Below are 15,243 nucleotides of genomic sequence, written 5' to 3'. Positions count from 1 at the left end.
CAGTTAGCCATGTGACAGAAAGCAGTCAGCTTGGAAAGAGCTGTGAAGAAGCTGTGGGAACTGACTGAGAAAAAGCAGAAGGTCTGTCCAAAGTCAGATCAAGAAAGAAGTGGAACCTTCACAAGCAAAAGATCACTTAAAGTTGAATATCCCAACTGAAAAATTGGGGAGAAAATAAAGTGAATTCCAGAGGGCTGTGACATATCTTCAGGTTGGTCCCTAGAGAAGGCGAATAAGCTTTAGAAGCTTTTGTGAGATAAGGAATCTCTTGGGAAGGGAGTAAAGCGTAAAGGAGTCACCGAATAAAGATATAAACTCGAGTGATGAGGTAAGAGAGCTAACTTTCAGTTTATATATACAATAAAGGTGTGTTTTTGTTGAGCAACATGACATTCTATGACGTAGGTCATTTACTGAATTGCTGGCTGTTCAGACTTCTCTTCAAACATTAACAGCCCCTTCCGGGATGGTAATGTTCTCCTTTGTGGCCCGAGCATCTCCAAGGAGAGCGAGAGGCAGGAGAGGAAAGCCAGTCAGGTTCAGGAAGAGATGACCAGGCCATAGACATGTTTGAGTTCCAAAGTGGGACAGGGTGGTGCATTTGTTGCCCTCCTTTGTCACGGATGCAATGTTAGAAACAAAGGCTTTTCAAATTAATCCTTTCACGGGATTGGAGCATCGCTGGCAAGGTCAGCATTTATTGCCCATCCCTGATTTCCCGAGCGGAGGTGAGCCACCTTCTTGGTGCGCGGCAGGACGTATTCACCCATGGAATGGCAGAAGGAGGCCATTCGGCCCAGTGGGGCTGCACCGACACTCTGAAAGAGCACCTGACCTCGGCCCAATCCCCCAGCCTATCCCCGTAACACCACTTCCACCACCCTCGGAGGCAGCGAGTTCCAGGACATGGAGCAATAGGGTGACATAGTGGTTAGCACTGTTGCCTCAAAGAGGGAGAGGTTCTGGGTTTGATTTCGGCCTCGGGTGACTGTGTGGTTTGTACATTCTTCCCGTGTCTGTGTGGGTTTCCTCCAGGTGCTCCGGTTTCTTCCCACTGTCCAAAGATGTGCAGGTTAAGTTGGATTGGTCATGCTAAGTTGCCGCTCAGTGTTGAACGATCAGGTGGGGTTACTGGGATAGGTGAGGGATTGGGCCGAGGGAGGGTGGTCTTTCGGAGGGACGGTGCAGACTTGATGAGCCGAATGGCCGTCTTCTGCACTGTAGGGATTCTATGGCATGACCAATCGCTGCGCATCCCCCCATATCACTAAGCAATAGATTTGTGTAGTGGTTCAGTATACGTATATATATTATGATTCTTGGGCAAACCCCTTAAGAACCAAGAATGTTTTGATGAAATCGATAAAATTTTGAGATTGAAAACACTCAGTCGGCAAATAAAACCACAGGATTCCGCAGCTTGTGAACAAACATAAATAACGTTTACAATACAAAGTCAGAACGATAAAACACTTTACGTTATCTACCTTAAATTCCAACCTTCACTGTGGAATAGAGGGACGTGTAAATAAACACATATAATGAGCTCGAACACACACTACACCATAAATGGCAGGTGCGACCAAGACAGAGTCCATGGAAATCTCACCGTGACGTCAGTAAACATCAGCCAATCTCACTGAAAATCAGTCTCTCGTGAGGAATTCACATGTTCACCTTCAAAGATCTAACCGTGGAATTCTCTCCTTTCCTGGCCCGTACTGCAGACTCGACAGAGCAGAGACAAATGTATTTATTTTGGATCTACCTGCCATGGGGGAAAAACACTATTTAATATCCTGGATGAAATAAATTGAAATCAGCAGCTTTTGCAGATCATTTCAGTGGAGATGTGCTCTCCCAGTTTAAAAGAATATCGGCCCACTGGAAGTCGTGAGACTGGCCAGTTCAGCAGAAAGAAACCCTCCAACCCTCCCACTTCACCAAGTCTCACAATGAACATGGTACAGTCCTGGGTGTGATTAACAGCAGCAAAAACAGCAGAATCCAATCCCTGAGTCCCTTCCCACAATCCCCACATTTCCACGGCTTCTCCATGGTGGTGGTGTCCTTGTGTTTCTCCAGGTCCAATGACCAGTTCCAGCCTCGTGCACACAGAGAACACTTGTACGGTCTCTCGCCACTGAATTGGCCCAAAGGAGTTTACAAAAGTCATCGCTGTCAGAACAGGATAGAAATTCAGAACCGACAATTCTAGTTTCTCTGGAACATTATTTCCTCTCATTCCTCAAAATCTCCACCCCACACACTCTCCCTCCATTCTCACTCTCCTCTTTCTAAGATTCACCCTCCCAATTCTCCTGAAGGTGCTGATTCAGGCTGATTGACAGATCCCTGCTCACTGCTTCCAGTCCTGGACACAGAGACCTGAAAATCTTCCTGCAGGCTGCCAGACAGATGTATGTCTACATTACTGGACAGAAAATGTGTGTAATATACAGACTGGATTCACTTCCTTTCCCTTCAGTTGCTGCAAGTCCCCAATGTCCCCCCAGAATGAGGAAAGAAATGGAAAGGGGGAAACATTGATTCCCTCCCAGATGTTGCCCAGAGGAGGAAGTTTTAGTCCAACCTCCGCATTGTGATGTCACAAGGGAGCCCTGCCAGGATCAGCCAATAGGAATCACTCTGCTCCGTGGTGGCGCGTCTGGGTTCCAGTGCGCAGGCTCGGCGCGAACACGGGAGCCCCGCCCGAGCCTTTGTTCCCCGCCCACCTCCTCCAGACAAGGTTTCCAGGCAACCAGCAGACGGCTCGGGCCAGAGCGAGAAGCCGCTCAGTGACCTCCCCATCCCTGGGACTGCGCATGTGGGTCTGAGAGCCCGCCCCCTGACCTTCCGGCTGAGGTGTTGACCAATGGGAAGATTGGAGAACCGAAGGACTCTCTTCGTTCAGATCAAACCGCAGACTTCCGGTGTCTGAAAATGGCGCTTCACACAGACTGAAACCTCTTCCTGTCTCCAACATCTGTGAGTAAAACACTTTCTTTTCTCCCCCTTTCCATTTATTTTCTCATTCTCACCTTCAGTTGGTCACTTGCAGCAACTGAAGGGAAAGGAAGTGAAGCCAGGGAGGGTGCAGACTCGGGAAAGGTTGGCCCAGGTCTCTCTCTCTCTCTCTCTTAAAGACGTTGACATCCTTTGTTCCCTCAGCTTGACACATTTATTTGTCTGGCTAAAAGGATGGTCTCTTTCCTAATGTTCACAATTAAAGGGCTGCTTTCCCCAGGAGATGGCTGACATTTAAGGGGACAGGAAAATAATTTTTCAATATTAATTCGGGGGCAGCACGGTGGTTCTGTGGTTAGCACTGCAGCCTCACGGCGCCGAGGTCCCAGGTTCAATCCCGGCTCTGGGTCACTGTCTGTGTGGAGTTTGCACATTCTCCCCGTGTTTGCGTGGGTTTCGCCCCCACAACCCATAGATGTGGAAGCTAGGTGGATTGGCCACACTAAATTGCACCTTAATTGGCAAACAATGATTGCGTACACTAAATTTATATTATAAAAAGGGAGAAAAAATTAATTCAAAGGATGCAGTTGTTGCTCATTTGGTCAGTTTCATTGCCTCTTCCTCCAATTCAGAGGGCATTTTAGAGGCAACCACTGTATGGGTCGAGTTGAGAAACACCAAGAGGCGAAATACATTCGTTGGTGTGGTACACAGACTTTCAAACTGCATTGGTAACGTTGGGAATAGCATTAGACAGGAAATCAGAGATGGATGTGATAAAGGAACATCTGTGATTATGGGTGACTTTAACCTGCATATAGATTGGGTGAGGCAAATTCGTCACTACAATAGGGAAAGAATTTCTGGAGTGTACACGGGATGGTTTTGTGGACCAATATGGTGAGGAACCAACAAGGAAACAGGCCATCTTGGATTAGGTGTTGTGCAATGAGAAAGGATTAGTTAGCAATCTAGTTATGAGAGAACCTTTGGGGATGTGTTGGGAGAGGAGATCAGTTGGGGAGCATGGAATGAGGCACGGGACCTCTTGTGCAAGGATGAGCCTGATGCAGCTCTAGGTGGTGGGTGCAAATGACTTGGGCGAGAATGAGTGGGTTTTTTCAGGGGGTAGCAGATGAGTGAGAGAGGTGTGGGCGGGGGCCAGCGAATCACGCGCACATGTTTTGGGGTTGTGTAAAATTGGGAAGATTCTGGGCGGAAGTGTTCGCGGTCTTAGCGAGGATAGTGCCCGGACCCTTTGGTGGCGATATTTGGGGTTTCAGAGAAGCCGGAGCTCATGGAGAGGAGGAAGGCCGATGTTGTGGCCTTCGCCTCCCTGATATATGGCGGCGAATTTTGCTAGAGTGGTGGTCAGCATCGCCGCCGGGGGTAGCAGCTTGGTTGGGTGACCTGTACGAATTCTAGCAGTTGGAGAAGATAACGTATGAGTTAAGGGGCTCTGCAGAGGGGTTTGAGAAAAGGTGGAGTATGTTTGTGACTGTGTTTGAGGAGCTGTTCATCGCAGGGTGGGTGGGGGTGGAAAAGGGAAAAAATTTGTACAAACTGTGTAGTTGATTGCTGGGAAGTATGTTGCCGGGCTGTTTATTTGTGGTAACCAGTTTTAATACATGTTTGTTATAAACTACATTTTAAAAAAACATTTCTATGTTACTAATAATAGTAAGGTTAAGGGGGGGTTGTTGGGTTACGGGTATAGGGTGGATACGTGGGTTTGAGTAGGGTGATCATGGCTCGGCACAACATTGAGGGTCGAAGGGCCTGTTCTGTGCTGTACTGTTCTATGTTCTATGTATTGCTGTGGATCTGGGGTCACATGTAGGCCGGACCAGGTGAACATGGCAGATTCCCTTCCCTAAATGACATGAACGAACCGGTTGGGTTTTTACGACAATCGGCAATGGTTCCATGGCCATCATCAGACTTTTAATTCCAGACTTTTACTGAATTCAAATTGCACCATCTGCTGTGGTGGGATTTGAACCCTGCTTCCCAGAGCATTTACAAAGCATCTGCTGTGACAAAGAGTCATCCAGACTGGAAACGTTAGCTCCCTTCTCTCCCCACAGATATTGTCAGACCTGCTGCGATTGTCCAGTATTTTCTGTTTTTGTTTCAGATTCCAGCATCTGCAGTAATTTGCTGTTATCCCCAGAACATTATCCTGGATCTCTGGATTACTGATCCAGAGATAATACCACTGCACCATGTGCAGTGGCTAGCACTGTGCCGAAGGACCGGGTTCGATCCCGGACCCGGGTCACTGTCTGTGTGGAGTTTGCACATTCTCCCCGTGTCTGCGTGGGCCCCACCCGCCTTTTGAAATACTTTGCCTCCCCTTCCGTCATTTAGATTGTCTGTCGGTTCCAGATTTCTCACATCCTCCTCCCCCATAGGGTTCAGTATATTGCTCATTATCAGTTCAGTTATATACACAGGGGCCGGTTTAGCTCAGACGGCTGAACAGTTGGTTCGAGATGCAGAGCGACGCCAACAGCGTGGGTTCAATTCCCGTACTGGCTGAGGTTATTCATGAAGGCCCACTTTCTCAACCTTGCCCCTCGCCTGAGGTGTGGTGATGGTCAGATTAAATCACCACCAGGCAGCTCTCCCCGCAAAGGGGAAAGCAGACTATGGTCATCTGGGACAATGGCCACTTTGCTATAGATATAAATGGAGAATGGAGAAAGATTTTAAGGTCTCTCTGTCTGGGACATGAAACAGTGACCATGGATCTGTTGCTCAAATTAAATCGTACCTCAACAAGAATTGTGAGGGTATATATTGGGTGGAGTGAGTGTTGGATGACTTTTGGGAAGGAGAGAGGATTGAATGTTCATAGAAACTAGAATTGTCTGTTCTGAATGTCTATCCTGTACTGACAGTGATGATTGTGTAAACCCCTTTTACAGGATCTCTGAAGGTGAGGATTTACATTCACAAATCTCAAAGCAAACTTCACGTCAACATCCGACAGCGTCGCTCAATTCATCGGGACGGGAATATCATCAGCCTTTAAATCGAGAAGGAGAAATGTTTGTCTGTTCTGTCTGCTTCAGAATGCTTTAAACGTCAGTGTGACTGGAAAAGCACCGAGACACACACACCCGAGTGAGAGTGTTCCAGAGCACTGACTGTGGAAAGAGCTCTAGCCAGTTACACAGCCTGAAAAAACATCACACCATTCACAGCAGGGAGAGACCGTACACGTGTTCTGTGTGTGGACGAGGCCTCAACTGGGCGGTGAACCTGGAGAGACACACGGACACCTGCACCATGGAGAAACCGTGGAAATGTGGGGACTGTGGGAAGGGCTACCGAGCCCCATCACGACTGGAAGCTCATCGACGCAGTCACACTGGGGAGAGGCCCTTCACCTGCTCTCGGTGTGAGAAGGGATTCGCTTACTTATCCAACCTGTGGATACACCAGCGCGTTCACACTGGGGAGAGGCCGTTCACCTGCTCTCAGTGTGAGATGGGATTCATTCGGTTATCTAACCTGCAGACACACCAGCGAGTTCACACTGGGGAGAGGCCATTCACCTGCTCTCAGTGTGAGAAGGGATTCGCTCACTTATCCAACCTGCGGACACACCAGCGAGTTCACACTGGGGAGAAGCCTTTCACCTGCTCTGTGTGTGGGAAGGGATTCGCTCAGTTATCCAACCTGCAGAGACACAAACGGGTTCACACTGGGGAGAGGCCATTCACCTGCTCTCATTGTGAGAAGGGATTTGCTCTGTTATCCGACCTGCAGATACACCAGCGAGTTCACACTGGGGAGAGGCCATTCATCTGCTCTCATTGTGAGAAAGGATTCGCTCACTTATCCAGCCTGCGGTCACACCAGCGCGTTCACACTGGGGAGAGGCCGTTCACCTGCTCTCAGTGTGGGAAGGGATTCACTCAGTCATCTCACCTGCGGAATCACCAGCGAGTTCACACTGGGGAGAGGCCATTCAGCTGCTCTGAGTGTGGGAAGAGATTCAGCGATTCATCCTCCCGGCTGTCACACCAGCACACTCACAGTAAGGAGAGGCCGTTCACCTGCTCCGAGTGTGGGAAGGGATTCATTCGGTCAACCTACCTGCTCAAACACCAGCAGGTTCACATCGGGAAGAGGCTGTGATACGACCTCTTATTTTACCTTCAAATAAATGTCACAGGTCCAGTTGATTGCAGGTATCTAAAAATACAACTTTATTTGCTAAACATTCACCTTGATTCTGTTAAATAAAAAAACTTAATAAAAACTTAGATCCAATAATACATCAAAACATAATAAAGAGAGTTAGAAAATCAATAGATGGTTTAGAATTTCTTCAAGTATCAGTTCAGAACAAAGCTTTAATCACGAAGCCTTATTAATGAAATTCTGATCAATGGTCTAATCCCTCATTTACTCTCATTGGTTTCTAATTCTCAGCTGAAGATTCCTGATTTATTCAAATATCTGTCTATCACTGAGAAAATTATTTGTTATCCAAGCATTGGTCATAACTTAAGATTTACTAATCATATTAATTAAATGTCTACGTGCCCCCACCACATGTACCAATCCTACAAATATAAGGTGCTTGCATTAATCTTGCTGTTGCTAAGGCTTTGATACATTTTTGTTGCTAAATGTTGGTGTTGCTAAGGCTTTGATATATTTGTTATGGGCCAGGGTTTAGAGCAGTGTTCTTCAAACTTTTTTTCCCGGGATCCATTTTTACCAAACGGCCAATCTTCGGGACCCAACCCGGCCGACCTTCGCGACCCAACCCAGCCGACCTGCGCGACCCAACATTTTCTCTGACCTTGTTTGCTGCTGACTAAAAAGGAAGAAATGGTTTTGGGTCCCTTTGTCCTCGTACCTGCTCCTCCAATGGAACCTGTTGGATGAAGGTGAAGCCTTCCGCTGTCGGAAAGTATGGAGACTCCATCTGTCCAAAGTTCTGAATTTTTTTTTCTGTCAGATTTTATGAAATAAAACCCACCGACCTTGTGAAAAAATAAATAAATGAAAAAAATAAAAATTAAATGAATAAAATAAATAAATAAATGAATATACTCCCCCGAACTTGTAAAACAAGAAACTGCGACATTTCTTTTACACGTTCGTGGCCATTTTGAAGGCAGCTTGCAGCCTGCGTTATTAACAGCCGGCTGCTGCAGCTGTTGCACGCAGATTTGCGCAATCTGGAGCGCCGCGACAGACGGCTCCACCGCCCTCCCGATACCCACCGGGTGGCACCCTGAGTTTGACAATGCCTGGTTTAGAGAACCCCAAAGTGTATCATGGAGTTCACCTGACCCACGACCTTTAATAGATTGTGGCTATGGCTATGGGGAGCACACGGGCCCACTCTACAATTTATTTATGAAACCAGTTCACACTTTATAAACCCACAGTAAACATCTGAACAACGATCAACACCAATAAATCCCCCAAAGAATACAGTACTCTCTGAGTTAATCTTTCCTTGCAACATCCATAAGACAAAAAGAACCCTTTTTACAGAAAGACATCAGGTTGAATGTCACTGCTGAGAACAGTTACCAGTTTGAAATCACCAAATGAACATTCATGAGCTTGCAGACATTCCGACACATCTTGCTGTGACTGCAGCTTCTCCAAATCGAAAAGGAAAGTAAACACACCCTGTAGCTGCAAGCCCAAAGTGAAAGTCAAAGCAGACAGGCAGCTCCACCCACACTCTGACATCACTGATAAACACCATTTCTTAAAGGTACTCTCACATGTCACATTTTTATTACTAAATGTTGCTAAAGCTGTGATACATTTTCATTACAGATTGTGTTGAGGAACAAATGTTTATTATTTACAAGGGGCTTTTATGCAACTTTTCATGAAACAATGTTAGATTCCTGCGTAGCAGTTCTTATTTATTATCTGAAATAATGACTATCTTTGCACATTAGCCTTGTAGATATTCCATTCACTGTCTGTGCTCTGAATTAAGAAATGTACTGCATTAATTCTTAAAGGCATCAATAAATCGGTTAATATCTGGCCATTTATCTGCTGTGTGTGTGGGAAAGGTTTCCCTGTTATCCACCCTGCGCAGCTACCAGCGAGTTCACGAGTGATGACAGGGGTTGGACTCTGCTGTTATTGCTGCTGTTAATCACACCCAGGACTGAACCATGTTCATTCTGACACTTGGTGAAGTGGGAGGGTCAGAGGGTTTCTCTCTGCTGGACTCAGTGAGGGGGCTGAGGAGATTTACGAGAACGGCACCTGGAATGAGGGACTTCAGTTAGTTGGAGAGAGTGGAGCAGCTGAAATTGTTCTCTTCAGACCATAGAGTCATTCGGGAAGAGAGGGAGGCCATTCAACCCATTGATCCCATGCTGGCTCTCTGTGGAGCAAACCGGTCAGTCCCATTTCCCTCAAGCACTCTACCTAGGCTCTTTTCCCCAGCTAGGTAAATGGGAAAGTCACCATAGTCCCAGATGACCATAGGCATATCCCCTTTAAGGGGCGGGTGGGGGGTGCTGACTGCTGGTAATTTAACAAGGGGGCAGCCATCGCAAAACCCCTCTTGCACACGTGTAGGTGTGTAAAAATGAAGCAACCACTTTATTTCACCATCCCCCGAGTTTGTTGTGCAAGTTATTGATCGAGGATTTGAACATGTCTAAAGTGAAGGGTTGGAGAAAAATACCCCACCATTTTTAACTGGAGAAAGACCCCCCCCCCCCCCCCCCCCCAACTTCCTGTCCATGACACGTGGGAGATTCAAAGACTTAGAAAAGAGTTAGTATTAGAAAGAAAAAGTAAATTCCAAAATTGGATAAGCTGTCAACATCAGTCACAAGGAAGCAAATGAAATTCATTCTGAATGGGATGAGGAAGAATTGGGACATTTCGGGATGGATTCCCCGTTCCCCCGGCCGTGTGTTTCTCGGCAGTGTGCCGTTCGCTGGGTGGTGAGATTCTCTGTTCCTGCCGCCTGTCACTGGGATTTCCCATTGAAGCCCCCCCCCCCCCCCCATGCCGTGGGGTAACCTGCGGGCGGGGGTGCCCTGCCAGCGGGACAGGTGAATTACAGCAGCTGGAGAATTCTGGCCTTCGAATTGTTTGATGACCAGACCAAATGGGAACATCAAACCTTTCCACTTGAACATAAAAAGCTTCTGAGTGATATTCATAAAGTGGCCCAAGGACGGGATTGGCCAATGAGCAAACGGATTGTTGGTCATGTGTCGGCAAACAAGTTCCTTCATTGGTCTTGGAATTTGGTGTGGGAGGGGAAGCTGAGTTGGAAGATTTGCCCAGCTTGAAGCGAGAGGAAGAAATCTCCTGGGGTCCCCACAGTGAGAGGCAGTTAGCCATGTGGCAGAAAGCAGTCAGCTTGGAAAGAGCTGTGAAGAAGCTGTGTGAACTGACTGAGAAAAAGCAGGTCTGTCCAAAGTCAGATCAAGAAGGAAGTGGAACCTTCACAAGCAAAAGATCACTTAAAGTTGAATATCCCAACTGAAAAATTGGGGAGAAAATAAAGTTAATTCCAGAGGGCTGTGACATATCTTCAGGTTGGTCCCTAGAGAAAGCGAATAAGCTTTAGAAGCTTTTGTGAGATAAGGAATCTCTTGGGAAGGGAGTAAAGCGTAAAGGAGTCACCGAATAAAGATATAAACTCGAGTGATGAGGTAAGAGAGCTAACTTTCAGTTTATATATACATTAAAGGTGTGTTTTTGTTGAGCAACATGACATTCTATGACGTAGGTCATTCACTGAATTGCTGGCTGTTCAGACTTCTCTTCAAACATTAACAGCCCCTTCCGGGATGGTAATGTTCTCCTTTGTGGCCCGAGCATCTCCAAGGAGAGCGAGAGGCAGGAGAGGAAAGCCAGTCAGGTTCAGGAAGAGATGACCAGGTCATAGTCATGTTCCAAAGTGGGACAGGGTGGTGCATTTGTTGCCCTCCTTTGTCACGGGTGCAATGTCAGAAACAAAGGCTTTTCAAATTAATCCTTTCAAGGGATTGGAGCATCACTGGCAAGGCCAGCATTTATTGCCCATCCCTGATTTCCCGAGCGGAGGTGAGCCGCCTTCTTGGTGTGCGGCAGGACGTATTCACCCATGGAATGGCAGAAGGAGGCCATTCGGCCCAGTGGGGCTGCACCGACACTCTGAAAGAGCACCTGACCTCGGCCCAATCCCCCAGCCTATCCCCGTAACCCCACTTCCACCACCCTCGGAGGCAGCGAGTTCCAGGACATGGAGCAATAGGGTGACATAGTGGTTAGCACTGTTGCCTCAAAGAGGGAGAGGCTCTGGGTTCGATTCCGGCCTCGGATGACTGTTGGGTTTGCGCATTCTTCCCGTGTCTATGTGGGTTTCCTCCGGGTGCTCCGGTTTCTTCCCACTGTCCAAAGATGTGCAGGTTAAGTTGGATTGGTCATGCTAAGTTGCCACTCAGTGTTGAACGATCAGGTGGGGTTACTGGGATAGGTGAGGGATTGGGCCGAGGTAGGGTGGTCTTTCGGAGGGACAGTGCAGACTTGATGAGCTGAATGCCTGTCTTCTGCACTGTTAGGATTCTATGACATGACCAATCGCTGCGCATCCCCCCATATCACTAAGCAATAGATTTGTGTAGTGGTTCAGTATACGTATATATATTATGATTCTTGGGCAAACCCCTTAAGAACCAAGAATGTTTTGATGAAATCGATAAAATTTTGAGATTGAAAACACTCAGTCGGCAAATAAAACCACAGGATTCCGCAGCTTGTGAACAAACATAAATAACATTTACAATACAAAGTCAGAAAGATAAAATACTTTACGTTATCTACCTTAAATTCCAACCTTCACTGTGGAATAGAGGGACGTGTAAATAAACACATGTAATGTGCTCGAACACACACTACACCATAAATGGCAGGTGCGACCAAGACAGAGTCCATGGAAATCTCACCGTGACGTCAGTAAACATCAGCCAATCTCACTGAAAATCAGTCTCTCGTGAGGAATTCACATGTTCACCTTCAAAGATCTAACCGTGGAATTCTCTCCTTTCCTGGCCCGTACTGCAGACTCGACAGAGCAGAGACAACTGTATTTATTTTGGATCTACCTGCCATGGGGGAAAAACACTATTTAATATCCTGGATGAAATAAATTGAAATCAGCAGCTTTTGCAGATCATTTCAGTGGAGATGTGCTCTCCTAGTTTAAAAGAATATCGGCCCACTGGAAGATGTGAGACCGGCCAGTTCAGCAGAAAGAAACCCTCCAACCCTCCCACTTCACCAAGTCTCACAATGAACATGGTACAGTCCTGGGTGTGATTAACAGCAGCAGAATCCAATCCCTGAGTCCCTTCCCACAATCCCCACATTTCCACGGCTTCTCCATGGTGGTGGTGTCCTTGTGTTTCTCCAGGTCCAATGACCAGTTCCAGCCTCGTGCACACAGAGAACACTTGTACGGTCTCTCGCCACTGAATTGGCCCAAAGGAGTTTACAAAAGTCATCGCTGTCAGAACAGGATAGAAATTCAGAACCGACAATTCTAGTTTCTCTGGAACATTATTTCCTCTCATTCCTCAAAAGCTTCATCCCACACACTCTCCCTCCATTCTCACCCTCCTCTTTCTAATATTCACCCTCCCAATTCTCCTGAAGGTGCTGATTCAGGCTGACTGACAGATCCCTGCTCACTGCTTCCAGTCCTGAACACAGAGACCTGAAAATCTTCCTGCAGGCTGCCAGACAGATGTCTGTCTACATTACTGGACTGAAAATGTGTGTAATATACAGACTGGATTCACTTCCTTTCCCTTCAGTTGCTGCAAGTCCCCAATGTCCCCCCAGAATGAGGAAAGAAATGGAAAGGGGGAAACATTGATTCCCTCCCAGATGTTGCAGAGGAGGAAGTTTTAGTCCAACCTCCGCATTGTGACGTCACAGAAAAACCCTGCGTGAATCAGCCAATAGAGATCACTGTGCTCCGTGGTGGCGCGTCTGGGTTCCAGTGCGCAGGCTCGGCGCGAACACGGGAGCCCCGCCCGAGCCTTTGTTGCCCGCCCACCTCCTCCAGACAAGGTTTCCAGGCAACCGGCAGACGGCTCGGGCCAGAGCGAGAGGCCGCTCAGTGACCTCCCCATCCCTGGGACTGCGCATGTGGGTCTGAGAGCCCGCCCCCTGACCTTCCGGCTGAGGTGTTGACCAATGGGAAGATTGGAGAACCGAAGGACTCTCTTCGTTCAGATCAAACCGCAGACTTCCGGTGTCTGAAAATGGCGCTTCACACAGACTGAAACCTCTTCCTGTCTCCAACATCTGTGAGTAAAACACTTTCTTTTCTCCCCCTTTCCATTTCTTTTCTCATTCTCACCTTCAATTGGTCACTTGCAGCAACTGAAGGGAAAGGAAGTGAATCCAGGGAGGGTGCAGACTCTGGAAAGCTTGGCCCAGGTCTCTCTCTCTCTTAAAGACATTGACATCCTTTGTTCCCTCAGCTTGACACATTTATTTGTCTGGCTAAAATGATGGTCTCTTTCCCAATGTTCACAATTAAAGGGCTGCTTTCCCCAGGAGATGGCTGACATTTAAGGGGACAGGAAAATAATTTTTCAATATTAATTCGGGGGCAGCACGGTGGTTCTGTGGTTAGCACTGCAGCCTCACGGCACCGAGGTTCCAGGTTCAATATCGGCTCTGGGTCACTGTCTGTGTGGAGTTTGCACATTCTCCCCGTGTTTGCGTGGGTTTCGCCCCCACAACCCATAGATGTGGAAGCTAGGTGGATTGGCCACATTAAATTGCACCTTAATTGGCAAATAATGATTGCGTACACTAAATTTATATTATAAAAAGGGAGAAAAAATTAATTCAAAGGATGCAGTTGTTGCTCATTTGGTCAGTTTCATTGCCTCTTCCTCCAATTCAGAGGGCATTTTAGAGGCAACCACTGTATGGGTCGAGTTGAGAAACACCAAGAGGCAAAATACATTCGTTGGTGTGGTACACAGACTTTCAAACTGCATTGGTAACGTTGGGAATAGCATTAGACAGGAAATCAGAGATGGATGTGATAAAGGAACATCTGTGATTATGGGTGACTTTAACCTGCATATAGATTGGGTGAGGCAAATTCATCACTACAATAGGGAAAGAATTTCTGGAGTGTACACGGGATGGTTTTGTGGACCAATATGGTGAGGAACCAACAAGGAAACAGGCCATCTTGGATTAGGTGTTGTGCAATGAGAAAGGATTGGTTAGCAATCTAGTTATGAGAGAACCTTTGGGGATGTGTTGGGAGAGGAGATCAGTTGGGGAGCATGGAATGAGGCACGGGACCTCTTGTGCAAGGATGAGCCTGATGCAGCTCTAGGTGGTGGGTGCAAATGACTTGGGCGAGAATGAGTGGGTTTTTTCAGGGGGTAGCAGATGAGTGAGAGAGGTGTGGGCGGGGGCCAGCGAATCACGCGCACATGTTTTGGGGTTGTGTAAAATTGGGAAGATTCTGGGCGGAAGTGTTCGCGGTCTTAGCGAGGATAGTGCCCGGACCCTTTGGTGGCGATATTTGGGGTTTCAGAGAAGCCGGAGCTCATGGAGAGGAGGAAGGCCGATGTTGTGGCCTTCGCCTCCCTGATATATGGCGGCGAATTTTGCTAGAGTGGTGGTCAGCATCGCCGCCGGGGGTAGCAGCTTGGTTGGGTGACCTGTACGAATTCTAGCAGTTGGAGAAGATAACGTATGAGTTAAGGGGCTCTGCAGAGGGGTTTGAGAAAAGGTGGAGTATGTTTGTGACTGTGTTTGAGGAGCTGTTCATCGTAGGGTGGGTGGGGGTGGAAAAGGGAAAAAATTTGTACAAACTGTGTAGTTGACTGCTGGGAAGTATGTTGCCGTGCTGTTTATTTGTGGTAACCAGTTTTAATACATGTTTGTTATAAACTACATTTTAAAAAAACATTTCTCTGTATTGCTGTTGATCTGGGGTCACATGTAGGCCGGACCAGGTAAGGATGGCAGATTTCCTTCCCTAAATGACATGAACGAACCAGTTGGGTTTTTACGACAATCGGCAATGATTCCATGGTCATCATCAGACTTTTAATTCCAGACTTTTACTGATTTCAAATTGCACCATCTGCTGTGGTGGGATTTGAACCCTGCTCCCCAGAGCATTTACAAAGCATCTGCTGTGACAAAGAGTCATCCAGACTGGAAACGTTAGCTCCCTTCTCTCCCACAGATATTGTCAGACCTGCTGCGATTGTCCAGTAT

The 15,243-nt window shown here is 47.2% G+C and overlaps 1 protein-coding gene across 1 annotated transcript; it reads left to right on the top strand.

Moving 5' to 3' along the window:
- Positions 1 to 6,183: 6,183 nt before the first annotated feature.
- On the top strand, positions 6,184 to 7,284 carry LOC119952017 (zinc finger protein 239-like). Its single transcript, XM_038775482.1, has one exon. The coding sequence runs from the start codon at positions 6,265 to 6,267 to the stop codon at positions 7,117 to 7,119; it is 855 nt and encodes a 284-aa protein (XP_038631410.1). The 5' UTR covers positions 6,184 to 6,264; the 3' UTR covers positions 7,120 to 7,284.
- Positions 7,285 to 15,243: the final 7,959 nt, after the last annotated feature.

This window comes from Scyliorhinus canicula, chromosome 17 (genome assembly GCF_902713615.1).
Source record: "Scyliorhinus canicula chromosome 17, sScyCan1.1, whole genome shotgun sequence".
Lineage (NCBI taxonomy): Eukaryota > Metazoa > Chordata > Chondrichthyes > Carcharhiniformes > Scyliorhinidae > Scyliorhinus > Scyliorhinus canicula.
Note: the sequence above shows the minus strand (reverse complement) of the source record. Positions and strands in the feature narration are given on the sequence as shown.